General features: G+C 49.2%; 2 protein-coding genes across 3 annotated transcripts in view; one reads left to right on the forward strand and one right to left on the reverse strand.

The window, feature by feature from the left end:
* Positions 1–9,117, reverse strand: part of LOC102753148 (chromosome unknown open reading frame, human C1orf228) — a 39,730-nt gene extending 30,613 nt beyond the window's left edge. The window contains exon 1 of the mRNA XM_006769280.2: positions 9,058–9,117. The gene's annotated coding sequence lies outside the window, so the exon portion shown is untranslated. The remainder of the gene's footprint in view (positions 1–9,057) is intronic.
* Positions 9,118–9,175: 58 nt separating this feature from the next.
* TMEM53 (transmembrane protein 53) lies at positions 9,176–26,788 on the forward strand. 2 transcript variants are annotated; one of them, XM_006769263.2, is made up of 3 exons: positions 9,176–9,447; positions 21,101–21,222; positions 25,200–26,788. In XM_006769263.2, the coding sequence occupies exons 1-3, from the start codon at positions 9,387–9,389 to the stop codon at positions 25,851–25,853; spliced, it is 837 nt and encodes a 278-aa protein (XP_006769326.1). In that variant the 5' UTR covers positions 9,176–9,386; the 3' UTR covers positions 25,854–26,788. The 2 variants fall into 2 exon arrangements, with proteins under 2 accessions (XP_006769326.1, XP_015423024.1); XM_015567538.1 differs by lacking the exon at positions 21,101–21,222 and having other exon boundaries at positions 9,248–9,447.
* Positions 26,789–27,792: the final 1,004 nt, after the last annotated feature.

Consider the following 27,792-nt stretch of genomic DNA (forward strand, 5'->3'; position numbering starts at 1 on the left):
AGCCTGACTGGTGTGGCTCAGTGGTTGAGTCTTGACCTATGAATCAGGAGGTCATGGTTTGATTCCTGGTCAGGGCACATGCCTGGGTTGTGGGCTCAATCCCCAGTGGGGGGGTGTGTGGGAGGCAGCCGATCTATGATTTTCTCTCATCATTGATGTTTCTATCTCTCTCTCTTTTTCTCCATTCCTCTCTGAAATCAATAAAAATACATTTAGCCCTAGTCAGTTTTGCTCAGTGGACAGAACGTAGGCCTGCAGACCAAAGGGTCCTGGATTTGATTCCATCAAGGGCATGTACCTTGGTTGCAAGCTCCCCCCTGGCCTGGGCCCTGGTTAGGGCGCTTGCAGGAGGCAACGAATCAATCAATGTGTTTCTCTCACATCGATGTTTTTGTCTTTCTCTCTCTTTCCACTCTCCCTAAAAAATCAATGGAAAAATATCCTCGGGTGAGGATTAACAATAATAACAAAATGTTATATATATATATACACACACACACACACACACACACACACACACACATATAATTAAAAACATATATTAAAAAGTTATGCCTGAGGTCCCTGAATATGGAGGCCTCCAGAGTTCATTTTCCTTTCTCCTTATGCAGCAAGAGAGTTTAGAGTAGTAGTTGGGCTGTTGAGAGAGGAGCTCTGAGGTGGGGGCAAAATGCTCTCCCTACAGACTTTAGCCAGTCTCCATGTTTAGCTCCATGCCTCACTTCTGACCTTCTATGGTAACTTGTGCTTCCAAACATTAAGCCTCTTGGAGGTTAAACTCGGTGAACTGACTTGCTTCTTGTTGGTAATCTCCCCTTGCAGGCACTTAATTTGTAATTTCTTCTTCTTCTTTTTTTTCGTTAATACTCACCTGGATATTTTTCCATTGATTTTTAGAGAGAGTGGAAGGGAGGGGGAGAGACAGAAACATCCATGTGAGAGAGATACATTGATTGGTTGCCTCACACACATGCCCCAACCAAGGTGGGGGGATCAAACCTGCAACTGAGCCCTGGCCGGCTTGGCTCAGTGGATAGAGCGTCAGCCTGCGGACTGAAGGGTCCCAGGTTTGATTCCGGCCAAGGGCACATGCCTGGGTGGCGGGCTCGATCCCCAGTAGGGGGTGTGCAGGAGGCAGCCGATCAATGATTCTCTCTCATCATTGGTGTTTCTATCTCTCTCTCCCTCTCCCTTCCTCTCTGAAATCAATAAAGAAATATATTTAAACAAACAAAAAAACAAAAACAACCTGCAACTGAGTATGTGCCCTTGACTGGGAATCAAACCCGGGACCCTTCAGTCCACAGGCTGATGCTCTATCCACTGAGCCAAACCAGCTAGGGCAGTTTCTAATTTTTTAGGGTGCTTCAAACCAGGTAACACTCCCCCACCTGCCTTCTACCTTCCAAATGTTTGTTGAATTTACATCTGCTGTTGCCTTGCTGCCTTCTCTGAACTTTTGGGACTTAATATATTTTTGTATTTCTTGAGTGTTAGTCAGTGAGGTTTTGAGAGGTAGGGGGAGATAAAAGCTGGCAGTTATGTTCAAGCAAGAGTGTCCAGCCCCTTATTTATTTTGATCTCAAATGTTCTTCAAAGTAAGATTTGACAAGAATTGAAGAAAATATCCATTAAATATAATTTCAAAAAGAATTTAAAAGAAGAACGGTGGGGAAAAGAGAAAAATATGCCAATTTCAAGAGTTGGTTGCTGGGATAAATTCTGTATCAAAAATTCTTCTTGACTACCAAGATAAAAGAGGAAATATCATGGTGAAGGGAGGAGAGAATGATGGCTAGGAGAAGAAACTAACATTTTTTTGAGTGTTCATTAAGAACTAATTACATACCATAATATCCTATATAATAAAAGGCTAATATGCAAATCAACTGAACAGTGGAATGAATGGTCGCTATGACGCACACTAACCAGCAAGGGGAAGATGCTCAATGCAGGAGCTGCCCCCTGGTGGTCTGTGTGCTCCCACAAGGGGTGCGCTGCTCAGCCAGAGCTGGGCTCATGGCTGGTGAGCGCAGGCAGTGGCATTGGCGGGAGCCTCTCCCATCTCCGTGGCAGCATTTGGATGTCTGACTGGTGACTGGGAGCAGACACAGGCCAGGCTGAGGGATGCCCGCCTCGAGTGCACGAATGTTGTGCCCTGGGCCTCTAGTATATTATAAACACTATTTGTTTAATCCTCTACAATCTCAAGGAGGACCTATTATTATTCACAATTTTCTTGTTTAAAAAGGTTTGCTCATGCCTGGCTGGCATGGCTCAGTGGTTGAGCGTTGACCTATGAACCAAGAGATCATGGTTTGATTCCAGTCAGGGCATATGCCTGGATTGCAGGCTCGATCCCCAGTGTGGTGCGTGCGGTGGGCAGAGGACCAATGAGTGACTCTCTCTCATCATTGATGTTTCTCTCTAGTCTGCAGGCCAACGCTCTATCCACTGAGCCAAACCGGTTTGGACTATATATATATTTAAAAGGTTTGCTTATTTGTTGAAGGCCTCACAGCTAAAAAAGGGGTGGAAATGAAAACTGAACTCAGATTTGTGTATAATTACAATCCAGATTCTCTCCATTTAATCAAAAGCACAAATTCTCACCCCTGTGCTCCAAAATGTCAAATTCGGTGGCTAGTTTGCAGTCCCATCTTCTTGACCTCTGATAGATTGTGGGTGACTCTCTTCTCAGAACTCCTTTCCTGACCCCTCTCTCTCTCGGATCCTCTTCAGACTCCTTTGCAAGTCCTTTCCCTGTTCTCCGTTTTCTTCTCATGCTTTGTAATTTCCTGGGTTATGTCCTTCACTCCCATCACTTCAAGTCACATCTGTAGGCTTTATGACTCCCAGGTCCATCTCTCACTCAGCCTGGGCCTCCCTCCTGAGGTCCAGATCCCTGCATCTAAATGACTAGTTGGACGTCTCCATTGGTATGTTTTACACACTCTTCCATCAAACCCTCACACCTGCTCCTTCTCCTGTGTTGGTCCAATATCAGTGATTGGGTTACCCCTCTCCTGGTCACACAAGAGCTTTGGTATATATCCCTCTCCCTTGCCCTCCTTATCTGAACTGTTGCCAGGTTCTGCCAATTACACCTCCTAAATCTCTCCCAGATCGGTCTATTTGTCTTCATCTCCACTGCCACTATTTTCATTACCCCCATCCCTCACATGGATTACTGCAGCAGCCTCCTAACTGATCTCAGGCTCACCCCATCCTAACCTCCACAGTGATGTGAGAGTTTAAAACGCAAATCTGACAGATTTCCCTGTTTGAAACTCTGCCGTTGTCCCCCATGTTACCCTCAAGATAAGTTTCAAACATCTCAACCCAAAGAGCTTGCATCTAAATTCTGTCACAACTGAAATCTGATCTCTCCTGCCCCAGTACCCCAACCCCCGCCACCGCCCCCGCTCCGTGTCACTGCTTCCAGTGAGAATTAGGAGACGGATGCCAGCTTTCCCATGTCACAAACCATTCTCTAACCCCCCCACACTGTTTCTAAATAATTTTTTTCCCTTTAAGGTCAGGCTTCCTATCCGTACCCCTCTGCCTTGCCTTACTGCTGATTTATCGGCCAATTCCCTGTGCTCATAGATGACTTGCACCCATAAGTCTCCTTGTTTACCCAAGACCTGATAGGCAATTTCAACATCAACATGTTCCATCTTCATATTTTGGGTGGCTAGCATCCTCCCTGGCACATAATGGGTGCACAAAAACTGTTATTTAAACTGACATCCAACACACTATGCTTATAATGAGCACTTTGGTTTTCTAACTCCACACAGTAATTGATTAAACAGATGTCCTGGGTGCCAGTAGACTTACAGGATAAAGGCTAAACTCCACGTGGCATACCCGGCCCTCCAAAACTTGGCCCCAGGCTAACCTCATCCTGCCACTTCCACATTACAGCAGACCTCCACTTCTCAACTCTCCAGGCCCTCCCAGGGCCCTCTGCATCTCCACTGCTGCTCTGTCATCAGGAATGGCCAGCCTCCTCTTTGCCCTTTGGCTAATTCTCCAAGACAACTAGGGGCTTTAGGTTCTGTGGCTCACCTATGCCACCTCTTCCCCTGCTATGCTGCAAAACTTAACCGTCCCTTCTACTAGAGTGTACTCAAGGGCAGGGGTTGGTCTTCCCTATCTTTATGCGCTCAGGGTCTGGCCTAACGCCTGACACAAAATAGATGTTTAATAAATGCTCGCTGGATGAATGAGAGAAGAAATCAGCCAGCGCCTGTTTAGATGGTTATATCTGAATGTCCATGATATGTAGGTCCATAAAATGACCAACTTCCCAAAGCTGCCATGTGCAGAGTGGCAGCATCTCCGGCCAAGGAGGCCAGTGCAGTCTATGAGGCATTTTACAGCTATGACAGGAAATCGCAATGTCAGCAGCAGTGTCATCTTTGGACACTAAGGACAGGGATTCAGTGCCATGAACGGTCAGTTAAATTGTAATTGGAGTGAACTGTTCCTCTGCAAACCATAATGTTCTTTAGCTGCGGCCAAATGGCATTCAAGGAGGGGAGAAATTTTTTTGAAATGTCAAAGAAATTATTTCCAATTTGGTGCTCACAACCAGAGACTCTAATGATCAGTGGAAATGAGAAGCAAACAAATTAGCACTAATGGAAAATGGCTTTTGGAAAAGAGAATGTAATTTATAGTCAACTGGTCATGGCATGCAGCATGCAGTAAAAGTCAGCTTCACCAGCTTGATCATAAGAACTGGGGCACACACGGAATGCCAGAGAAAAATACACGGATGCCATCATGCTTATTGGACTCTCTCGGTAAGTGGCAGCCAATTAAAACAGTCATTATTTTACCTTGGAGAGAAAATGGTCTGAATAATCAAAGCACATGAAATTAAAATCCGGATTAGGAACCTCGGTCCAAATTGGTTTGTTTGTGGCCTTCTGACCTTGGCAAGATCTTCTGCAAGGACGACAAACCTACTTTGTCTTCAGCCCAGAGTGGACTCTGTTTTTAATTTCCTTTCCATCTTCAGAGGTGATTAATAAATCTGGACCCATCTATAAATCATTTCTATAGCAGCCAAATGGTACTCTTTCATGCAGGGAAACTAAAATTACAGAATCTCAAAATCTCAGCCCTTATACTAAGCCAAGGGTCCTTAGCCACCAGCGAGAAGAGGTATTATAAAATCAGGTCTTGTTTCTAAAAAAAAAATTTCTCTCCTCCCCATTTCCCCAAACAAAAGACATGTTTCTAAAAGCAAGAAGCCTCCAGGGCATGGGCTGCCAGCCTGGCTCACTGTCCCCAGGTGGCCTTGGAAACCACAAGGCAGTCATTGTGGGCTATGACTGCAAGTTTCACCTACAGAATGGGACAGAGGCATCCTCCTCGGCTCCCATCCCCACTACTCACTCAGCTCCCCGTTCAGAGAGAAAGAGAGGGAAGGGGGCCAGGACGGAGAAATAAAGAAACGTTCTTCCAAACCTCAGCCTGAGCCAAGGAGGGTGTGTCCTGGTCCTTACTTCCACCTCAGGGCAAATGCATTACAATTTGTCACTTCCTTCTCACAGACTCCCTAGCTTCTGCTCCTGACTCATACCCTCCTTACAGACCCCTCTTGCCACCCATTTCTTCCCCACAGTTGCCTTTCCTTCCATCCTCTCCTCATAGGCCATTCCCGCCCCGTCTCCTTCCTGCAAAACCCTCTGCCTTCATCCTCTCCCCAGACCTACCCTCATTTTCTACCCAGATCCGTCTTTTCTTCTCCCACGTCTCACTTCTGCCCCCAGCTGCACACCACAGATCTGTCCTCATGCTCTCCCCTCAAAATGCAACTCTTTACATCAACCACAACCTCTACCCACATTCTCCTCATCCTTCATTGCTCTTTGCCTGGATTTCCTACCTTTCCTTCCCTTCCCAACCTTCTTACTCTCCCTTGAAAGCCTTTGTTCCTGATCAGGAAAGTCTCCTCCACTCTGAGCCTCTCCACAGTCTCTCTGCCTACCTCCAGTCTGCCCAGAAATCTGCCTCTATTCAGGGTGCCACTTCTGCATAGCCCTCCCTGGTGGAGACTTTATACCAGTGATGGCGAACCTTTTGAGCTCGGCGTGTCAGCATTTTGAAAACTCTAATTTAACTCTGGTGCCGTGTCACATATAGAAATTTTTTGATATTTGCAACCATAGTAAAACAAAGCCTTATATTTTTGATATTTATTTTATATATTTAAATGCCATTTAACAAAGAAAAATCAACCAAAAAAATGAGTTCGCGTGTCATAGGTTCGCCATCACTGCTTTATACCCTTATCCCCTAAGAACGTCAGGCTTGAGAGTGGGGCTAGTGTCTCCTCACCAAAGCCCAACCCAGCTCCTTATTCCATCACCTTCTTTAAAAATTTTTGCTACTTTGAGGGTCATGCCATGCAGCTGTAGTGACCTTTACCCCTCCTCATGCTGTCATCTACAGATTCCAGAACAACCACTTCCTTCAGGGACTTCGGTACCTAGGTCACAAGCATCCTTTTCCCTTTTCCCTCAAGTCCTGCCATCATCCAGGAAGATTTCAATGGTCATGTCTACACTTGAACGTCTTCTGTACTTTACTTCAGCCACACACTCCCATGGCCACACTCTGGACCTCGTCATCACTTGGAACTAATTAAACGTCATCATTCCACTTTCTTTTTTTTAAAATAAGACTTAAAAAAAATAAGACTTAAAAAGAAAAAAATAATTAAGTATACATATATTTATTTTTCTGTATTTTATTAAGCTGCAAAGTGTTTTGAGAATCTATAAATATATATTTACTGATTCCAGAGAGGAAGGGAGGGATAGAAACATCAATGATGAGAATCATTGATCAGCTGCCTCCTGCAGGCCCCCTACTGGGGATGGAGCCTGCAGCCTGGGCATGTGCCCTGATAGGGAATCGAACCTGCAATCTTTTGGTGCACGGGCTGATGCTCTAACCACTGAGAAACACAGGCCAGGACTCATGCCACCTAAGTGAATTTCTCCACCAGTGCTTTGGGTTCCTTATGTCATTCTTTTTTCAGGATTGCCACTTTCTCAGTTATCTCTCTTTCTCTATAATTTTTTTCCTTTATCTGGATCCATGCCAACAGCATTTCTCCCATCTGAATAAAAACTTGTGTCTCCTTCCAGCTATTGCTATCTTTCTTTTTTTTTTAAAATATATTTTATTGATTTTTTACAGAGAGGAAGGGAGAGGGATAGAGAGTTAGAAACATGGATGAGAGAGAAACATCAATCAGCTGCCTCCTGCACACCCCCCACTGGGAATGTGCCCCAACCAAGGTACATGCCCTTGACCAGAATCGAACCTGGGACCCCTCAGTCCGCAGGCCGACGCTCTATCCACTGAGCCAAACCGGTCAGGGCAACTATCTTTCTTTTTTCTCCTAAAGAGCCAACCATCTTGAAAGTGTATTGTACACGCCGTGTTCGCTTTCTCATCTTTCCATCTACTTCTCAACTCACTGTAATTTGACCTCTGCTTCCGTACTCCCCTGAAACTACATTTGAAAAAGTCACCGACAACTTCCTTGTTTCTAAATCCAGTGGATTTTTTCAGACCTTATTTTATTAGTCATCAGCCTTCAACACTTTCCTCCCGTGGCTTTTGAAATACCACATTCTACTTCTGATTATCTTACCACTCTGGACACTTCATCTCAATTACCTTGCAGATTCATTCCCTTTTGCCCTCAGACTTCAGCTTCTTAGCGATCTGTCCTCACTCTCTTCTCTCCTTATTCCACACATACTCTCTGGGCCAGCTCACTAAGTCAATCCACTGGGGTGGCAGGCATCTGGTAGGCACTACGGACTGCCACCTCTCTACTTCCAGTTTAGACTTATCTTGCAGACTCCAGTCAGACATGCTCAACTGCCTCCTGGACACCTCCACCTGGATGTCCCACTGGCACCTCAAATTTTGCCAGGCCCAGAACTTACCCTCTCCTAAAACCCCTGCTCCCTCTCCTTTCTGTTTGCCCAAGCTAGTTTAGAAGTCATCCTTCCTTTCTCCTACTTGCCTCACCAGGCACCACGTGCAGTTCTTTTCGGCTCGTAAGTGTCTAAGGAATCCATCCCCTCCCTCTTCATTCCTGATACCATTCCATGCTTTAGGACATCGTAACCCATCCCCATTGCCGAAAACAACTCCTAACTCATCTTCCTCCTCCCAATCCCCAATCCCTCCTCTGCATCGATCTTTCTAAAACACAAATATGATTGTTACTCCTCTGCTGAAGCCCTTCAGTGACTCCCCAGTGTTCTCAGGATAAGCTCTTGCACTCATAGGAACACACTGGAAAATTTTTACCATCAACAAGATTTACCTATAAATTCAAAGCTGAGCTTGGCATCAAAGGCCCTCCAAGATGAGCCCCTAACTGTTTTCTAAGGTTACTTTCACATTCGTACCTCCTCTGGCCAGAGGCTGATAGTTTTGGCACTCAGTTTGAGTTCCCGTAAAGAGTCCTTTCTCCTCCGTATCTCCAAGTTCCACCTCAAGAGCCATCCCCGCTTGCCATAATATCCCTTCAACGCTTGCTGAGCGCACACAGTTAGAACTGGTTAATGAATAGTTCCCCCCTTCTCCTTTTAAGACTTATGGAAGTCAGAGTCAAAAGCTTAATCCTCACTAGAGCCCACCTACATAATAGGTGCTCGGTATTCGCTAAATTCATGGATAAATGCAAGAAAACTGTATTACTTAACCCCTTTGTGTCCCCCGCGAATAGAGCATTCTCTAAAGTCTTCCTCTGTAGTTTTCCCCACTGCTTCCTACCCACCCCATCAGAATATGCCTCGCTCCACTGAGCGGATAGGCCGGCACGCGCCCCCCTCGGCCGTTTTGTACGGTTTTCTACCTCCCGTTGTCGGAGCTGCGATAATAGGGGATGGTAGAGGTAGTTAGACGAGGTAAATGCAGGGCACTGTCCACCCCGTAGGGTAACACGCAGTTGAGAAAGGAGACCCTCTCCACTCCCAAATAGAGCAACTCTCACGCAGACCCTCTTACCTACACAGGAGGGTGGGGACTCTTCCTGACCGGCGTCCAGGCTGACCAATACCTAACCCACATCAAGCAAGTCAGCCAATAGCTGCGGGCCATGGATAGAGTGGGGCGGGGCATGGTTGCTAGGGCCAAGCTAGAGGGGCGCGGCCAGAGGCTCCGAGAGAGACTCGGTGGTTGCTAGGGTGGGAGGTCACAGAGCGCGCCCACGGATTGGGCGGCGTTGGGCGAGGTGGGTGGTGATTGGGCAGTGTCCAGGAGTCGCCCGGGTGAGGTGCGAGCGCGCGAGCGGGAGTTCCGGCGGCAGGCCCGTGAGGAGGGCCGGCACCGTCACCATGCCCTCGGCTGAGCTGGACTACATCATCGAGATCCCGGATCAGCCCTGCCGGAGCCGGGGTATGGAATGAGGGTCGGTCCCGTCGTGGGGAGGGGACCTAACGAGTCTGTGGGTCGCTAGCGCAGCTGTGGCCCCGCCCCTCCCGGCCCCGCCCCCTCGCGGCCAGCCCCCCGCGCAGGGTCCCGCTGGTCTTGGACTCGGTCTGGCTCAGAGAGCTCCGCCCCCTTGTAAGCCCCGCCCCCGGGCGCTCAACCTGTTGGAGCTTCTTCCCTTCCCTGCGTCCCCTGCTCTTTTGGGGCCTTTTTTCTTTTGGTCTTTTCAATCGGAGTTTTCAAGGCCACGCTCTTGTCTTTCTCCTGGTAGCTGAAGGAGGGAGAGCAGGGGCCCTTCTGATTCCTTTGTTTGGGGTCTGGCTTCCCACGTCTAGCCTTTCTGGTTCCGCCCACTATTTTCCTCCGGGGACTTCGCGGAAGCCCGGGACATAGAACCCTCATCGCTCCCTCCTCTTCCTCTCTACTCTCCACAGAGCAGCCCCTGCCGCCAGGCAGAAGTCGGTTCACATCCTGACTCCTCCCTGTAGTAGCTGGATGCCGTTTGGCACGCAACCCCTTCTAAACTTCAGTTTCCTCTTCTGCAAAAACGGGGATACCGATAGGAACCTCCCTCAAAGGGTTGTTGGTTGCACAACTGAGATTGTTTGTGTTAAGGACCCAGCATAGTGCCTGGAATGGAGTGAGGTTAGTGATTAGCATTATTCTTCTCCCTAGAGAGTCATATCATTAAAGGAAGGTGTGTGGGAGGCTTCCTAAAATTAGTAGATTGTAGGGTAGGCCTGGGTCCTTGGCAGTGTGAGTAGGATTAGGGGCCCAGAGAATGGAAGGTTGGGCCCTGACTGGGAATTATGGTGCAGGAGCCTTGAAGTACACGCCAGCCTAAGCCCAGCATATCTCTTAGCCTAAGCACCCCACACCGCCTTCACGCCTCCGGTCTCACTGCCACAGCTCAGCCTCATATGCAGAGGTCTGATCTTATCACCGCCCTGTGTAAAACCCTTCATTGGCTCCTTATTGCCCTCAGGATAAATCAAGTCCGGCTTCCCTAACATGGCATTCAAAGTCCTTCATAATTTATCAGCCCCTGCTTGCCTCTTTGGTCACCACGTCCTTCCACTGTTCAATTTGAGTTTTATGTTCTGGCAACCGAACTGCTTGTAATTCTCTACGCATTTCTTGCTTCCTTGCCTTTGCTTCTGCTGTTTCCTGTGTCTGGAATGCCCTTTCCCCTCTGCTGCCCCACACTGCTCCCTCGCTTGTCCGGCTCATCATTTGAGGCTTAGCTCAGATGTTGCTTCCTTCAGGGGAGACTTCCCAGACCCCTCCCATAGCATCTTGTGCTCCTTGGTTGGGGTCTAAGAGAGGAGGGGAGCCGCTGGGCTCCCACAGAACAAATGGCTCTAGACCAGCTGTGTTTCCCTAGAGCTGGGCTCAGAGAAACCTGTTCTGTTGGCTGAGGGCTCTTGGGCTAATAGATGTAAACGTGCTTTTGGAAAGTTTTGGCATCAGGGGGAGATGAAGCCAGGTAGTAACTCTTGTCCTTGGAGAGCCTTCAGCTGCAAAGGACTGGAGCTGTCTCTGCATGGCCAGGAAGGCAGTTCTCTCTCAGCCTCGGTGGCAGCCTGGTGGTCTTGGTTAGTATTTCAGACCTACCTCTTACTGGGTCTATGGCTTGGCAAGTTGTTGAGCCTCTCCGAGCCTCAGATTTCTCCACTGTAAAATGGTAATAATAATAATGCCTACCTACTCCAGGGATTGTGAGGGTTAACAAGATAGTGACTGGATGTGTGTGCCTGGCACGTTGTTGGTGTATTTTCTCTGCTTGTGGCTCCCCTCACTGCTTGAGGAGACTGGGTCCTAGAATTGAAAGAAATCTCGGGGCCATTTTGTTCTGCATCCTTTTGCTAGCGTGAGGGCATTCTGTTGCTACCGGACCCTTCGCTGACGGCTTTCTCCCAAACATCCTGGCCTGTGGGAGGCAACGGGGATTGTTAGAAAGCCCTTCCCTTTCTTGACCCACAATAGGCCTTCCTGCCATTTCCTCTTTCAGTTCAGCATTTTCCGTGTCCTGGCCGTGTGTTAGTTGCTGGTGCCTCAGAAGTGACTCATACAGACTCCCTTTTGGGAGCTGTGGTTTCGGGAAGGGGTGAGGTTTATAAGCAGCTGGTTTCACAGTGATGTAACTGGAAGCCTAGAGGGTCGTGGTGGCTACAAGACTAATTTCTCTTCCTCTCTCAAGAGGACAGCTTCATGCCTTCTTCACATTTCTTCTCCAAGAGAAATGCCTCCAGGGCCTTCCGCTGTCCCTTCTCTGATGTGGTTCTAACAACCTCCTTGCTCCTCCGGCTGGCTTTAGTTCATTGTGCCTTTCTCTCAAAGTGCATACCCCGGAGCTGAGCTGGAGGTTGTAGGAATTCTCAGGAGGAGGAAACAGCACTGGGATCCCCTGAATCCATTTGCTTTCCATCTGCAGAGAGCTCCCCTCCAGGCTGACATGGCTTCACACAGGAACAGTCTTGGGGGACCCCAGAGATTGTCCTCCAAATTTTGCATTTACTGCTTAATGGTGGAGAAGTATGTGGGACAGTCATATTTGGTTTCTGGAATTGCTTTCCCCCTATATTTGAACATCAAACCGCAGAGCCCAGCACTGCAGTGAGATGACAGAGAGGTGAGCAGCTGCTGCTGGCACATCAGTTAGCGGGAAGGCAGCTGCAGACCCGGGGTCATTCAGAGCCCAGGCTGGGCCGCCGGCGCCGATCCCTCCTGGGAATCCCGCCACGGGTATACGTGCCTGCCCATGCCGAGGGGCGTCTGTGTGGTCCTTTACTGAGCCGTTCCCTTGACCTGGCATCTCTCACAACCCACCCACTCTTCTCTGACCGGTGATCCCCTGCACCTCCTAATACCCTGCTTTCATCTCATTTCCTTGGGGAAATACCTTGTCCCAGGTTATCCCAGATTTCAACTCAGGAGCCCCACTCCTTAGCTTTTGCATCAGCTTTCAGTTGCCATTAGGAAATGTTGCTTGAATACAGTTCCATTTCTAGGAAACAATTAAGGACATGCCCAAAGAAAGAGGTGTCCAGGAAAGTATTTTTATAATAGCAGAAAAACTGGAAATAGCATCATGTCTAATAATGGGAGATTGGTCACCATAAATTGTGAAATACTCTATAGCTGCTCTGCAGCCACTAAAAAGAATGGGGTAGAAATATATAAACTGACAGGGAGAGATGCTCACAATATATTGCTAAATCGAAGAAAGCAGATTACAAAACAGTATGATTCCAATTTTATTAGATATTCATTTTCTCCTTTTCTACAGTGAGCATGCTTTCCTCCTGAAGTAATAATAATAATTTTGATTTATTGAACTCTCTCTACGCCAGGTACCATGCTAAGCCCTTTATAGTCATTATCTTACTTCATCCTTTGTATTATTATCCCCATTTCACAGATAAAGAAATGAAAGCTTAGAGAACTTGCTCAAGATCTCCGTCCTAGTTATTAGTGGCAGGGCCAGAGATTTGAACCCAGTTATTGTTTTACATACTATGTACCCTTAGGTACTATGCTACTCTCCTATGCTGTTATTTCAAAAAGTAAAAAAAAAAAGTAAATTTAAAATAAAGTCATTTGGTTTAAATATAGGAACTCTAAGACTCTAGAAAATATTTCTGGGCAGTAGACAATTTGGGTATCCTTTTATTCTTCACATTTCAGAAGGAAAACAGAGGTTCTTTGTGTTTTGATTCTGGCTTACAGATAAAAGGCACATGTTATGCCACAACTCTTACGCCTTGTCAGCCCTTTCCTTTGTCATCGCCGTATGCCCCTGGGGTGTGCACAATCTAATTTATGCTTCAGCTTTATGACTTGAACTGTTGTACAATATAGGTATCTGTAATTCCTGTGTTATTGGTGTCACCGTTGTTTTGTTGAGAAATTCTAGAGGACAGGGAGCCCGTGAGATTAAATTGTTTTGCGTGGTGCTCAGAGAGTGCCAGGGCTGAAGGGAATATTTCTGCCAGGCTTGATCTCTGTGACTTCTCAACTGCTTTGGCTCTCTGAAACACCCTCCCCCCATTTAAAAAGTCACATTTTAACTCTTATTGCAAAAGTGATACATACTGATTTGAGAAAATGGGTCAAAAATACCATGAAAAAACAGTTGCCTCTAGTCCCAGAAATAATTGCTATTAATCTTTGATGTATTTTTCTGTGCATATGTGCATATATACAAATATAAATATATGTGTGTTCTGTTGTTTATACTGCTTTTCAACTTGCTTTTCACATTGTATTACTTTTACTTTTTAAAATAATAGCATTATTGAGATATAATTCATGTACCATAAAATTTACCCTTTTAATATGTACAATTCATTGGCTTTCACAGAATTGTGCAACCATCATCATTGTCTTAATTCCAGAACATTTTCAGCACCTCAACAAGAAACCCTGTACCCATTAATACTCCCTCATTCCCCCCTCCCTTTAGCTGCTAGCAACCGCTGATCTACTTTCTGTCAATGGATTTGCCTGTCCCGGACACTTCATATAAATGGAATCATACAATATATGGCCTTGTGGTGGCTTCTTTCACTTAGCATTTGTTTTCAAAGTTCATCCATGTTATAGCGTGTGTCAGTACTTCATTCCTGTTAGGACCAAATAGTATTTCATTGTATGGATTTCACATTTTGTTTATCCACTGATAGGTGATAGACATTTGAATTACTTCCCTCTTTGGCCATCCTATCTAATAAAAGAGTAATATGCAAATTGACCATCACCCCAACACACAAGATGGCCACCCCCATGTGGACACAAGATGGCCAGCAGGGGAGGGCAGTTGGGGGTGATCAGGCTGGCAAGGGAGCGGTTAGGGGTGATCAGGCAGCAGGCAGGCGAGCGGTTGGGAGCCAGCAGTCCCGGATTGTGAGAGGGATGTCCGGCTGCCTGTTTAGGCCTTATCCCACTGGGCAGTCGGATGTTCCTCAAGGGGTCCCAGATTTGAGAGGATGCAGGCTGGGCTGAGGGACACACAGGCTACCCCCTCCATGCACGAATTTCGTGTACAGGGCCTCTAGTTATGAATAATGCTGTTATGAACATTTGTGAACATTTTTGTTGACATATGTTTTCACTTCTCTTGGGGTTGTATACCTAGGAATGGAAATGCTGGGTCATACGGTAACTCTATGTTTAATTTTTTTGAGAAACTACCAAACTTTTTTCAAAGTGGCTGCACCTTTTTACATTCTCACCAGCAGTCTCTGAGGGTCCTGATCTCTTCACGTCCTCACCAATCCTTTTACTATCTGACTTTTTAAATTTTTATTAATCCTCACCCAAGGGATGAGGATATTTTTTCCATTGATCCTTAGGGAGAGTGGAAGGGGTAGAGAGAGAGAGAAACATCAATGTGAGAGACATACTGATTGGTTGCCTCCCACACATGTTCCAACTGGGGGTGAGGATCAAATCTGCAACCTAGGTATATGCCCTTAACTGGGAATCAAACCCGAGACCCTTCGGTGAGCAGGCCAGCGCTCTAACCATCAAGCAACACTGGCCAGGGCACTATCTGACTTTTTGATTATAACCATCCTGGCGGGTATAAGATGGCATCTCATTGTGGTTTTGATTTTTATTTTTCTAATACTTATGCCAGGGGTCCTCAAACTACGGCCTGCGGGCCACATGCAAATACAAATATTGTATTTGTTCCTGTTTTGTTTTTTTACTTCAAAATAAGATATGTGCAGTGCGCATAGGAATTTGTTCATAGTTTTTTTTAAACTATAGTCCGGCCCTCCAATGGTCTGAGGGACAGTGAACTGGCCCCCTGTTTAAAAAGTTTGAGGACCCCTGGCTTATGATGTTGAGCATCTTTTCATGTGCTATTGGCCTTTCATATGTCTTTGGAGGAGTGTTTCTTCAAGGCCTTTGCCCATTTTAAAAATTGGGTTATTTGTCTTTTTATTGTTGAATTGTTAAGAGGTTTTAATACATCCTGGATACAAGCCCCTTGTCAGATACATGATTTGCAAATATTTTCTCCCATTCTGCGGATTTTGTTGTTGTTAATTCTCACCCGAGGATATTTTCCCATTGATTTTAGAGAGAGTGGAAGGGAGGAGGAGAGACAGAGAGAAACATCTCACATTGATGGGCTGCCTCCCACACAGGGATCCATCCGGCAACCAAAGTACGTGTCCCTGACTGGAATCGAACCAGGGACCCTTCAGTCCGTGGGTCAACGCTCTATTCACTGAGCCAAACTGGCTAAGGTTTTTTTTTTTCTTCACTTTTTGATGGTGTTGTTTGAAATACAAAGTTCAATTTTGATGAAGTCCCAATTTATCTACTTTTTCTTTTATTCTTTATACTTTTGCTCATGTCTAAGAAAATGTTGCCTTATCCAAGGTCACAAAGATGTGCTCCTATATGTATATTTTTAACTAAAAGATAAAAAAAAATTAGAGAGAGTTGGGTTATTTGTCTTTTTATTGTTGAACTGTTAAGAGGTTTTAATACATCCTGGATACAAGCCCCTTGTCAGATACATGATTTGCAAATATTTTGACCAACAATATTAAAAGAGTTGACCATTTCATTTTCACATTTCACAATACAAATGAGAATTGCTTCTTTTGGTCCCATACTCCCCTCTCTTAGATGGGGGTGCCTTTTCCTCATCTGATGTTAGAAAACACCCAGAGTCACCACGGTCTCCCGTGAAGTAGAACAAGTAAGAGAAACCGATAGAAAGAGGCTCCCTCGCTCCTTATCTGTCCGGTCGAGTCATTCCGGGCCGAGCGGGCGCCATCATGGGACGGGTGCCCCCCATCTCATCCTTGGCATGTGCTCTCCCCTGGGCGGCCTCATTCCAGGAGCAGGTCCCACTGGCACCGTCCCAGGAGGAGGCATCATGGAAGGGCCCCCCATGTGGGGTGCTGGCATCATCCGAGGGCGGGGTGGACCGGAGGCTGTGGGGAGGTGGGAACGTCGCCCCTGCAGGAGGAGGAGCAGGTGGAGTAGGCTGTCTAGCTTCCCTTGCTGAAATGCTGCGGTTGTTTTGTCAATCAGGCTCCGAGCCTGCTCTTCCACCCATTTCTGAGAGGTTTTCACACTGTCTTTGTTTCCGACCACGGCGGGGTCTTTCTCCCAGATGGACAGTCGGGAGTGAGGTTTGTGTCGCAGGAGTCACAATAGAACATCAGCATGATGTTCTGCAGGCCTTGGCCACGCCGTGACTGCGCACACAGCCGGTCAGTGCCAGCCGACTCCTGTATTTTATCCTGTGTTTAATCTCTTACATTTTGTGTCTGTGATCTGCTTAAATTTTTCCATGAAACATTAAATATTTCCGTGAAACATTTTTCTTTCTTAGAAGTGGAATTCCTAAGTCAAATATCGTATGTTTTTGAGACTTTTGATACTTTCGTTCCAAAATTGTCGTGACTCTCTTCTCCCTCTCATTTCCCTCCCCGTCCTACCTGTCTCCCGCTGCTCTGGTTGGGGTCTTTGCTATCTCTTGCCTCGTGTGATACAGTAGTCTTCCGCCTGTTCCTAATGGGCACTTTCCGGGCAGTGATGAGTGCCGTGGCTGGTGATGGTGGGTGCTGTGACGGTGCAGAGGAGGCCCTCGAACCCCGTCTGGTGATTTGGGATGGGGGATGAGAAGGGGTGGGGAGGGCATAAGGGGGCTTCCTGGAAGTGAAGTGAGCTGACTCAGAAGGCGGAGTGGGCATTGGCAAAGCATAAACACGGAGCATCAGCATCAGCCGGGGAGGAAGGCGCTTGTGAGGTCCTGGAGGTGGAGGCAGTGTGGCGCCGCGGCTCTGCCCCTTCCTGGCCGCATGTTCCTGCAGAGGGACTTACTACCCTCTCTGTGCTTCCGTTTTCTCACCTGTAAAGGGAGGCGGTAGCTAACAGTAGTAGCTGACTCCTGGGATGGTTGCGGGACCAAATGAGGCAGCAAATGTTGAGGTTCTGGCTGGTGTGACCAGTCCCCTGAGGAGGAGCAGGTGGAGCAGGTCAGTGTTGGGCCTGTGGGTGTACAGAGGCAGCTGCGTGTACAGGTTTGGAGCTGAGCCGTATAAATTGGTTAAGATGGGGCCTTGGGGTTTGGCTGAGAAAGTGGTTATAAGCTGGTCTCTAGGCCACTTGGGTTTGGGTTCCAGCTCCACTGCTTAGCTGTGTAATTTTGACCAGGTTATTTACTATCTCCATGGCTTAGTTTTTCATCTGTAAAATGAGAATAATAACAGTTTCTTGTTCATAGGGTTGTTGTGAAGACAAAGTGAGTTGATAGGTAAAGTGCTTAGAATACTGCCTGCCACATAATGCTCTTTTTGCTGTTACTGTTTTTCTCTGTAATGGGAAAGAGGGGGAGGGTAGGCGCTGGAAGGAAATGTGGACTTCAGAGAGTTTTATGGTTTAGGAGCAAGGTGGGCCATGGTAAGCCTTGGCGTATACGCAGGAGGCTGAGCCAGTGCCTGTCTTCAGGGCTGAGGGGAGTGGCTGGAGATGTCAGCAGGGGGAGGGGAGAGGAGCAGGGGCTTTCACGAGAGTGTAGGAATCATGATCCCGATGTGGCCATAAATAACAATAGCCGTCCTCGTTACTTTTATGGCTGGAAAGGGCAGTGGGTAACAAGGAGAAGGCCGGCTCTTTCTCCTTGGATCCATCCTTCACTTCCCAGCCACGTGTGCCTTCAGCACGAGCGCCTGAATGTGCCAGCTACAGTGCTGGGCGCTGGGGGTGTGGTGCTGAACACGACATACCCAGTTCCTGCCTTCACGGAGCCTGTGGGCTAAGACATTAAACAAATAATTGTGCAAGTCGTTAATCAGTACAGATTGGATCATGCTGTTCCCCAGTTCCGGAATCTTCACTCGTTCTCTACTGCTGTGGAATAAAATCCGGACTCCTCAGCATGGTGTGAAGGCCCTGCAGGATTTGGGCCAGTCCCACTCGCGGCAGCTCTCCTGACCGTTGGTGCTGCTCCCTCACCGAGGAGCTTGCCCCCAGGACTGCTTGCTGTGCCCCCGGCCAACTGTAACGTCTCCATAGCCCCTGCCCCTGCCCCCTCTGTACCTGCCATGCTCCCACTAGTCCTTCAAGGCTGGAACAGCAAATGCGTCTTCCTTCGGGAGGCCTTTCCTGGTCACGGTCACTCTCAGCCATGCTCCCAGAGCACCTTGGACTTTCTGGATTATAGCGCTTCACATATAGAATCAAAAGGAGCCGCGTGCCTCTAGGGGAGGAGGTCATGCCAAAGGCTCTGATCTGAGCTAAGAGTGGGCACAGGAAGTAGGGCACGGGGAGGAGAATGTGTTGGGGAGTGGGAGGTGCCCACAGGTGCAGAGTACCTGTGGCTCAGTGGGCAGCCTTGAATGCCTGGCAGGAGTGGAGGGACCGGTCTCCTCCCTTTAGGAACATGACAGAAAGCTTGGGCTCTGGGAGTAGGCAGTGTATTCATGGAGTTCATATGCTGAGTTTCTTCATGGAGGTGCGTGTCTGGGGAAGAGCCGTTCCTTCGTGAGTCGGGGAAGCCAGGGTGCCAGCACAGCCTGCAGTGGAGCAGATGGAGTTAGAATCCGGCCATTGGAGAAGGGGCAAGTCCGAGGCCCAGCAGAAGCTGTTGAGCCTTCCCCTCTGGGAATGCGCCATCACTGCTGGTTGGGTGGCCTTAACTTTGGGCGGCTGCCAGGGCATGTGACTTCCCTTGGCTGCCTTCTCTATTTGGGATACATTCCAAAGCCCTTCGCTGGTGTCTTGGTGGTGGCCCGTGGGGGGGACCCTCTAGGCTGGGGCGGGGAGACGATGCTCAGAGGCTCACAGAAGTAGGGAGCCTCCCTGGGGTGGGCCTCAGGAGCCCCGCTGCTGGGTCTCGGAGATTCAAAGGCAGATCCGAGCCAGAGCTGCCCTGGCAGAGGTCGGGGGACACCAGGCCCAGGAAGGAGTGAGAATATTTAGAGTGGCCCGAGCTAGAGCTGTGGGAGGGACCGAGGTGCTGGCAGCTCCTGCTGCAGGCTGAGTTGCAGCCCAGCCCGGGATCCCCGTGGGTGCAGGCAGTTAATCTCCGAAGGCTGGAGTCACCACTGCTGGAGAGCAGGAACATTGAACTTTTCAATCACATTAATTTCCACAGGAAATTGTTGTCTTCCTTTTGTCCAAAGGTTAGTGATTTATATTTACCATCCTCTTAACTAGCCTTGAAATTTACTGTTGCCAGGTCACCACTGGCCTCCATAAATCTCAGGGTGGCAGCTGAACACAGCCAAGTGGCTTGATCCTTGGAAGGGCACAGCCCAGTCCTTGCGGGAGGGCAGATAACTAGCAGTCCCTGCACAGAAGTCCCCCTGAGGAGGTGGCACTCCCTCGGCAGGGGAAACGAGATGGGTTCTAACAAGGCAGCAGGGAGGCCTCTACAGTAGCAGATACTGAGCAGACAGCTGGCTTGTGCCTCACACATCACTGGAGGAGGCATGCTTCTAGTTATGGACAGAGCTGGTGGATGGGGAGCAGGGGCCTGTGTGACCTTAGGCAAGTCACCTAACCACTCTGTGCCTCAATTTACATCTGTAATAATATTCCTCTTAGTGTTGTTATGAGGTTAAACCTCATTAAATATCAGCTAATATTCTCTGGCAAGACAGGAAGGTAGTTTGGAATGGGCCTCGGAGTTGGCCTGCCCCCCCACACCCCCCTGCTTACATTGTGCCACCATTTCTCTTTTTAAGACCCTCTTCTTCCATCTGTTTGTGTAATTAGGACAGCGGCTGGTAAACTTTTTTTGTAAAGAGCCAACAAGTATTTTATGCTCTGTGAACCATAGGGTCTTTGTTGCAACTACTCAGCTCTGCTGTGTTATCCTGAAAACAGCCATACACAAGAAGTAAAATGAATGTGGCTGTGTTCCAATAAAACTTTATTTGTGGACACTCAAATTTATATTTCTTTTTTTAAAAAATATATTTTATTGATTTTTTACTGAGAGGAAGGGAGAGAGATAGAGAGTTAGAAACATCGATGAGAGAGAAACACCAATCAGCTGCCTTCTGCACATCTCCTACTGGGGATGTGCCCGCAACCCAGGTACATGCCCTTGACCGGAATCGAACCTGGGACCTTTCAGTCCGCAAGCCGATGCTCTAGCCACTGAGCCAAACCGGTTTCGGCTCAAATTTATATTTCTTACAATTTTCACATGTCACAAAATATTCCTCTTCTTTTGATTTTTTAAAACCATTTAAAAATGTAAAAGGTATTTTTAGCTCAGAGATCATACAAAAACAGACCATGGCTGGCTTTGGCCTATGGCTTGTCGTTTGCCGGCCCCTGGATTAGAAGGTGAAGTTGCATGGAGAAAGTGTTCACTTTTCTCACCTGGGCTGTGTCCTTGAGTCACTAAAGAAAGCCTCAGGTGGGTTTTTCCAATGACCCTGTAGTGCATGCCTCCTGAGGGGCCACCTGAAGCAGCGGGCAGAGGGGGGAGCCTGTGGGAACCTGAGACAGGGGCTGGCGAGTGCCTGGGCCTGCTACCTTCCGTTCCCTGCCTGCAGCCAGAGTGGTGCTGACTCTGGATTGGCCAGTCACTCCCACCTCCACTCCAGTACTGATAGTAACCTGTCTGTTTCAGAGAACAGCCCCAGCCAAGGTGGGAAGGAGGCGGGGACTCGACAGCCTTTGGTGATTCTCTTGGGCTGGGGTGGCTGCACGGACAAGAACCTTGCCAAGTACAGCGCCATCTACCACAAAAGGGTGAGTACTGCAGGCTGCGGACACGCCTGCTGGGGCCCTGCTCTGGGCTGCCGCGAAGATAGGAACAGGCCTGTGAGGAGGATGCTGGGTCATGGGTCTTTGGTAGGGTTATCCCCGCTTTGCTGCCAGCTCTGTGGCCTGGTCTGTCTCCTTCATCCCCCTGACCTGCTTCCCCCTCCTTCCTTCCTCCCCATCCCCCCGCAGTGGACAGCCCAGCCCTGATGTGCTCCCGGTAGTGGAGTCGCCCAGACCCCAAGTTTCTGTTGGTTGATACTGCCTATCCTGGCCAGCGTGCTGGGCATAATGTGTTGCAGTGTCAGGACCTTGGAGTTGGTGGTGCCAGTGGAGGGAAGTTGATGGATCAAGGAACTTGTTAGGAGGTGGAATGGTAGATTAGTGAGCAATTGGGTGTGGGCACAGGGAGAGGGAGGGTCCATGGTAATGCCAGGGTTCTGGCTGCGGCAGTTCCTGAGTAGAGGGCGGGGTTTTTTGAGACAAGGAACCCTGAGGAGAAGCCATAGGTCCTGGGTGGATGAGCTTCCCCCAGGGAGTATGTAGAGGGCAAGGAGAAGAGGGCCTAAGACAGCTCTGAGGAGCCCAGAGTTAAAGGAATGGAAGATGGAGAAGGTCCTACGAGGAAAGGAGGGGTGGCCAAAGAGGGACAAGAAAACCCAGGAAAGTTTGGGAATCCACAGAATCTCTGGGAAACGGCCACTATGGAGGTGAGAGGAAAGATGTTATTGAGGCAGAGGCATGGGGAGACAGGAAAGGAGCAAAGCTGGGGAAGGCAGAGGGCTGAGGTGGCAGGGCCAGTGGAGGGGTCTTCTGGGAAAGGAAGGGGTCCCTTTACCCGGTAGTTGGGAGAACGGGATGGGTTTGGAGAAAAATGTTTCTCAACTCCAAACTCCTAATATTTTATTATTTAAAAGAAAATAAAAACACCATATTCTACTGCCTAGCGATTACCTTTGTTTACACGTTAGTATATATCCTTTCAGCTTTTCTGTCTGTGTCGGTTTCTTTTCTTTACCTAAATGAGATCTATTGACTATACTATTTTACAGCCTGCTTTTTTTCAGATTTTGATCTCCACCTTCTAGGTTAATAAATTTTCATCTCATCTAGTCTCCAGTCTACATTCAGATTCTCTAGTAGTCCCCAAAGTGTCCTTTAGAGCTGACTTGCCCAAATCAGAATCTAATTGAGGATCACCCATGGCATCTAATTCCTTGACCTTTTAAATCTAGAACAGTTTTCATGATAACAACTTATTGCAGAGCCTGGGCTACCAGAGAATATATCTAGGAGTGTGTGTGATCCCAAATGCTGCTGGAAGGGAAGTCTGAGGGGACTGAAAGCCGTCATGGGTTCCAGTGGTCGGCAAACTCATTAGTCAACAGAGCCAAATATCAACAGTACAATTGAAATTTCTTTTGAGAGCCAAATTTTTTCAACTTAAACTAGATAGATAGGTACATTGTTATCAACTTAATTAGGGTCCTCCTAAGGCTTAGGAAGAGCCACACTCAAGGGGCCGAAGAGCCACATGTGGCTCGCGAGCCACAGTTTGCCGACCACGGGGTTAGACCATTTGGGAGAATATGCCGACCTTCACAAGAGCAGGGCAGTCGTCATATTGGAGCCAGTGGAAGGGATGCGGTGGAGAGGAGGGTGGCTGTCAGAATTTGTTTAGGAGGGTGAAGGAAAGGTGGGATAGAGTTGGAGGGGAACATAGTGTAAAGCAGAAGCTTTTTTTTTTTTTTAATGAGATTAGTCTGTGCAGGAATCTAGGGAGAGGAAGAGACTGAAATACAGGAGAGAGTGGTGAGTAGTGACAGAGCAGGGCCTTGTCCTAGGACCGAGCATGTGCAGAGATGGAAAGATGGTTGGCTTTGGGGGAGAGAGAAGAGACTGGGATCTGACATGCAGCGAGACCCAGGTCGTTGGTGCAGGGACTTACACGAGCATCGGACTGGGGAGGTGGCAGCAGAGATGCCAGGCACCTGGGCAGCCTCCAAGTGAAGCCCAGGCCTGTGGCACAGGGAGGCTCGGTGTGTGTAGCCTTCACAGGGCGTATTGGGAATTCCCAGGGCGAGCTGTGTGTGCAGTCACAGGGGATGTGGAGTTAGGGGGACGCCATGTGTGCCCTCAGAGATGGTGTTCACAGGAATTGCTGAGGTTATGCCTGAGCCGACAGGTAGTTTTCCACACCTGAATGCTCCTGGGGAGGCGTGCGCGTGCACCATGAAAGTGTGTGCTCGCCAGTGGTGTATGTGCTTGTGGGTGTGTGTTGGCAGCTTGCTTTTTTGTGCACTCCCAGGTGCTGCGGTGGGTGCACCCTAGTGAGTGGTGGGCGCCTTGGTTGTCTGCACCTGTGGGCTGTGTGGTGGATGGGCTTTGTTTAGCTCGGGAGTCACGTGTGTGGTAGTGAGGTGGGATGTGCTTGCATTTGTGGGCGATGCTGTGTGTGGGTTGGGGGTGGGTGGGAAGATATTTCACAACTTCCTGGGGAGTGAGAACAGAGCACTCTGAAATTTCCATAGCTAAGGGCCAGGTGGCATCGGGACCCCCTCCGATGCCAGGGCAGTGCCAGGAGCAGTTGGGGCAAATGTCAGATTGGAGGGAGGAAGTCGAGAGTTACCTCAGCTAACCATCCCTGTTTGGCCGTGGGTCATTCAAGTAGTAGTCCTACCATCACGAATTACTGCTACTGTTCGTCGAGAATTTACTTCGTATCAGGTGCTGTTTGGGGCACGTGAGATACATTTTTTCATTTAATTTTCACCATAACCCTGAGATGGATGGAGACACAGACTCAGAAAGATGAAGTCCATGCTGTTAATAAGTGGGGCGGGAAATTGAACCCAGCCCTGTCTGACCCTAGAGCAGTGGTTCTCAACCTTCTGGCCCTTTAAATACAGTTCCTCATGTGACCCAACCATAAAATTAATTTCGTTGCTACTTCATAACTGTAATGTTGCTACTGTTATGAATCTTAATGTAAATATCTGATATGCAGGATGGTCTTAGGTGACCCCTGTGAAAGGGTCGTTCGACCGCCAAAGGGGTCGCGACCCACAGGCTGAGAACCGCTGCCCTAGAGCCTGCCTAACTCTGAGGCCCTTAACAAAGGGCCCGAGTCCCTAGAACAAGTTAGTGAGAAGGGATTCCTTGAATGGAAAGTGAGCTTTGTGAGGAGGTGCCAGAGGGTAGGATCAGGCTGGGGCAGGGACTGTGATCTCTGTTCCAAGTAATGAGACCCAGGCCTGGAGACTTAGTCCACGTATTGAGGGTACATCAACCTAGAGAGAGTTTGGCTCAGATTTTAGAATTTGAGGAACAGCAGCATTTACTATACATGGAATTTCAGGGCAAGTGGGAGGAGTGATACCAGGCCTTGGAACCAGACAGATTTGAGTGCCAGGCACCTGATGCCAGAAGGTATGGCCTGCCCTCAGGGCTCTGTAGGAAGGTAGCAGTGGCCAGAGACTGACCTGATGTGGGTCTGGCTCACGAGTGGCCTCTGGTGGTCAAGGCTGGGGCCTGCAGTCTGTGTCTCCTGTTGGGTCTTACCGGTACCTCCTTGTGCCTGGGAGGTGGTAGACACAGTGCAGAGGGGAGGTACAGCAACGGGGTGTAGCCAGCAGCAAGCTGAGTAGATGAGAGTGCAGGATCATGGATGGGAGGGAGACGAAGTGGACCAGAGAGAGGAGACTTCCTTCTGGTCGGCCCAGATGTCTCCTAAGCACGCTCTGGGCTCCAGGCCTCACATACCATCCCGGGCTGAGGGGGCTTGGCCAATGTGAAGCGATTGTTCTTCAACTTCCACTCTGGAAGGCACTGTGTTTGGGAGCGGTGAGCTGGTGCCTAGCTGCAGCAGAGCCTGGAGCACTGCTAGGTTTCTGGGCTTGTGGGAGTTGGAGCTGCTGGACCCCTCTGACCTTAGCTTGTACCCACCCCACCCTATCCCTCCACAGGGCTGCATTGTGATCCGATACACAGCCCCATGGCACATGGTCTTCTTCTCCGAGTCCCTGGGCATCCCTTCACTTCGTGTTTTGGCCCAGAAGCTACTTGAGCTCCTCTTTGATTACGAGATTGAGAAGGAGCCCCTACTCTTCCACGTCTTCAGCAACGCCGGGGTCATGCTGTACCGATACGTGCTGGAGCTCCTGCAGACCCATCGGCGCTTCTGCCACCTGCGTGTGGTGGGCACCATCTTTGACAGCGGTCCTGGTGATAGCAACCTGGTGGGGGCCCTGCGGGCCCTGGCAGTCATCCTGGAGCACCGGCCTGCTGCGCTGCGCCTGCTGCTCCTGGTGGCCTTCGCCCTGGTGGCAGGCCTGTTCCATGTCCTGCTCGCTCCACTCACTGCCCTCTTCCATACCCACTTCTATGACAGGCTACTCGATGCAGCCTCTCGCTGGCCCGAGCTGTACCTGTACTCAAGGGCTGATGAAGTGGTCCTAGCCAGGGATGTGGAACGCATGGTGGAGGCACGCCTGGCACACCGGGTCCTGGTGCGCTCTGTGGACTTTGTGTCATCTGCACATGTCAGCCACCTCCGTGACTACCCTACTTACTACACAAGCCTCTGTGTCAACTTCATGCGCAGCTGTGTCCACTGCTGAGGTCCTTGCCCCACCCATCTCACCTCTGCACCAGAAATAAATGCCTGACACTCCCTCACAACCTGTATCCATGGATGGGGTCGGTCCTCTTCTGGTTCAACTCCCGTCAGCCCTTTGGGACATCATGGTCTCCCAAGTAGAGAATTCCTTTGGGCCCTGCCCTGGGAGACAGGTGGTCTGTTTACTCCAGGATCCTAGGCAGGGGCGGTGGTGCCTGGGCGTGTCTCTGCAGGAGCCTGCAGTGTTGTACTTGGAGAAGTGTAGCCGTCAGGCTGCTGATTCTTGTGGCATTTGGGCTGTTAGGATTAACCAAGTGGAGGGTGGTGGTGGTGGTGGGGGGGGAGGGTGGATAATGAGCCCCAGGGTGATTCTCTGATTTCTTGAATGGAAAGTGAGCTTTGTGAGGAGGTGCCATAGGGTAGGATTAGGCTGGGGCAAGGACTGAGATCTCTTTTCCAAGGCCCCAGAAAGGCAAAGTCCCACAGCATGAAGCACCATTTCTATGGACCTCACTTGGCAGTTCATGCAGACTTCTCTGCCCTCACTGCCAGGGAGTCGGAGGTAGAAGCCAGATGGAGAGGTGAGGAGGCAGCGGAGGCCGGCCTGCCCAGGCCCACCACTTTTCCAGGAAGCCACTGGGTCCAGGAAAGTTGCAATGTGTGTAACGGACAGGTGGAGTGGGGAGCAGAGAGAAGACAGCAGCACCATATGGGAGCTGGGGCAGGTGAAATCAGGAGCCCGGAAGACCAGACCCAGGGCAAGGGCCATTTGGCTGAAATAACAAACTCCCTCATCTCCTTGAGGGCGTCCTGCTTGGATTCTCTCTGGGCAGGAGTGGTGCCTTTAGTCATAGAGTTCTGTATCACCTATCATGTTACAAGTCACTGCTGCACAATGCTGGTACATAGGTATTCAATAAATGTTTGTTGATTGAATGAGCTTACTGTGGTGATCAAGGGATTTGGGGGGCAGTGATGAGATTTGAAAGTTTGACAGGAAGTGAAGATAGCTGGGAAAATTGGGTGGGAGCAGAGCCCTGATATTTTCGGGATGCTGGGCTGAGGGATTCCGCAAGTTCTACTTGCATCTGGGACCTCTGGAACTGTTGGCAGCGGAGTCCTAGGCTGTGGCTGCATTCCTCGCCATGGCCAACAGGTGGCAGTGCTGCCTGTGCCATGAGATGGAGCTCAAAAATCCTACAGCAGGGTGAGCTCCAGGCCCTCACTCTGGGTTAATGTTCCCTATTAGAGGGCATATGGCCCCCAGGGTGGGAGTAATCAGCCACCGAGGACCTACTGAGTCCCAGGCAGGGAGAGGGGAGAGTTGAGACCTGAAAGGAGCCAGCCTGATGGGAACGAGGCATTGCCCACTTGTCTTCCAAACCTTAACCATCACTGTGGCTGTTCCACTTGGACTGGCCACGTTCCCCTAGAATCTCGGCCTCAGGGTCCTTGTGTTCAGGCTATTTGGAGCCATCAAGTTGGGCCTGGGGCTTTGAAGGGCCTCTGCTGGTCTCCATCCAGGGTGATTTGAGTGCAGGAGGCAGGAGCTGCCAACTGGACCCGATTCCGTAGTATGCCCCGTGGGCACCCAGAGATTGGTGTGCCAGAGGCAGCCGATTTGGGATGGAGGGCAGACCTGGCCTGTGAGGGCTTGTAAATAGGAGTCTGGAGTTAATGGAGATACGCTGGGGTTTTAAATATCAGAATCTTATTTTCTCAAAACAAGCTCCGTGGTGGGCAAGTACTCATCTGCAGCTGGAGCACTGCTCTGACCAGACACCAAGTGAGATGCTGATCACTCACGGGCAGGGGGCAGCTGTGGGAATGTGACAAAACAGCATCTTCAGTGCGAGCTGCCAACCTCAGTTGTCTGCCTTGAGGCTCCATCTTGGATAACAGGGGTTTCTGCTGTTCCCATTTGAGGACCAGGCAGTGGC

The sequence above is a fragment of the Myotis davidii genome, unplaced genomic scaffold, assembly GCF_000327345.1.
Source record: "Myotis davidii unplaced genomic scaffold, ASM32734v1 scaffold924, whole genome shotgun sequence".
Taxonomy (NCBI): domain Eukaryota; kingdom Metazoa; phylum Chordata; class Mammalia; order Chiroptera; family Vespertilionidae; genus Myotis; species Myotis davidii.

What these genes read in the sequence shown, in the direction of transcription:
- TMEM53 (XM_006769263.2), top strand. Translation starts at nt 9,387, where the DNA reads ATGCCCTCGGCTGAGCTGGACTACATCATCGAGATCCCGGATCAGCCC. An exon ending in TCAGCCCTGCCGGAGCCGGG is followed by an intron (nt 9,448 to 21,100) that starts GTATGGAATGAG and finishes TGTCTGTTTCAG; the next exon opens with AGAACAGCCCCAGCCAAGGT. An exon ending in GCGCCATCTACCACAAAAGG is followed by an intron (nt 21,223 to 25,199) that starts GTGAGTACTGCA and finishes ATCCCTCCACAG; the next exon opens with GGCTGCATTGTGATCCGATA.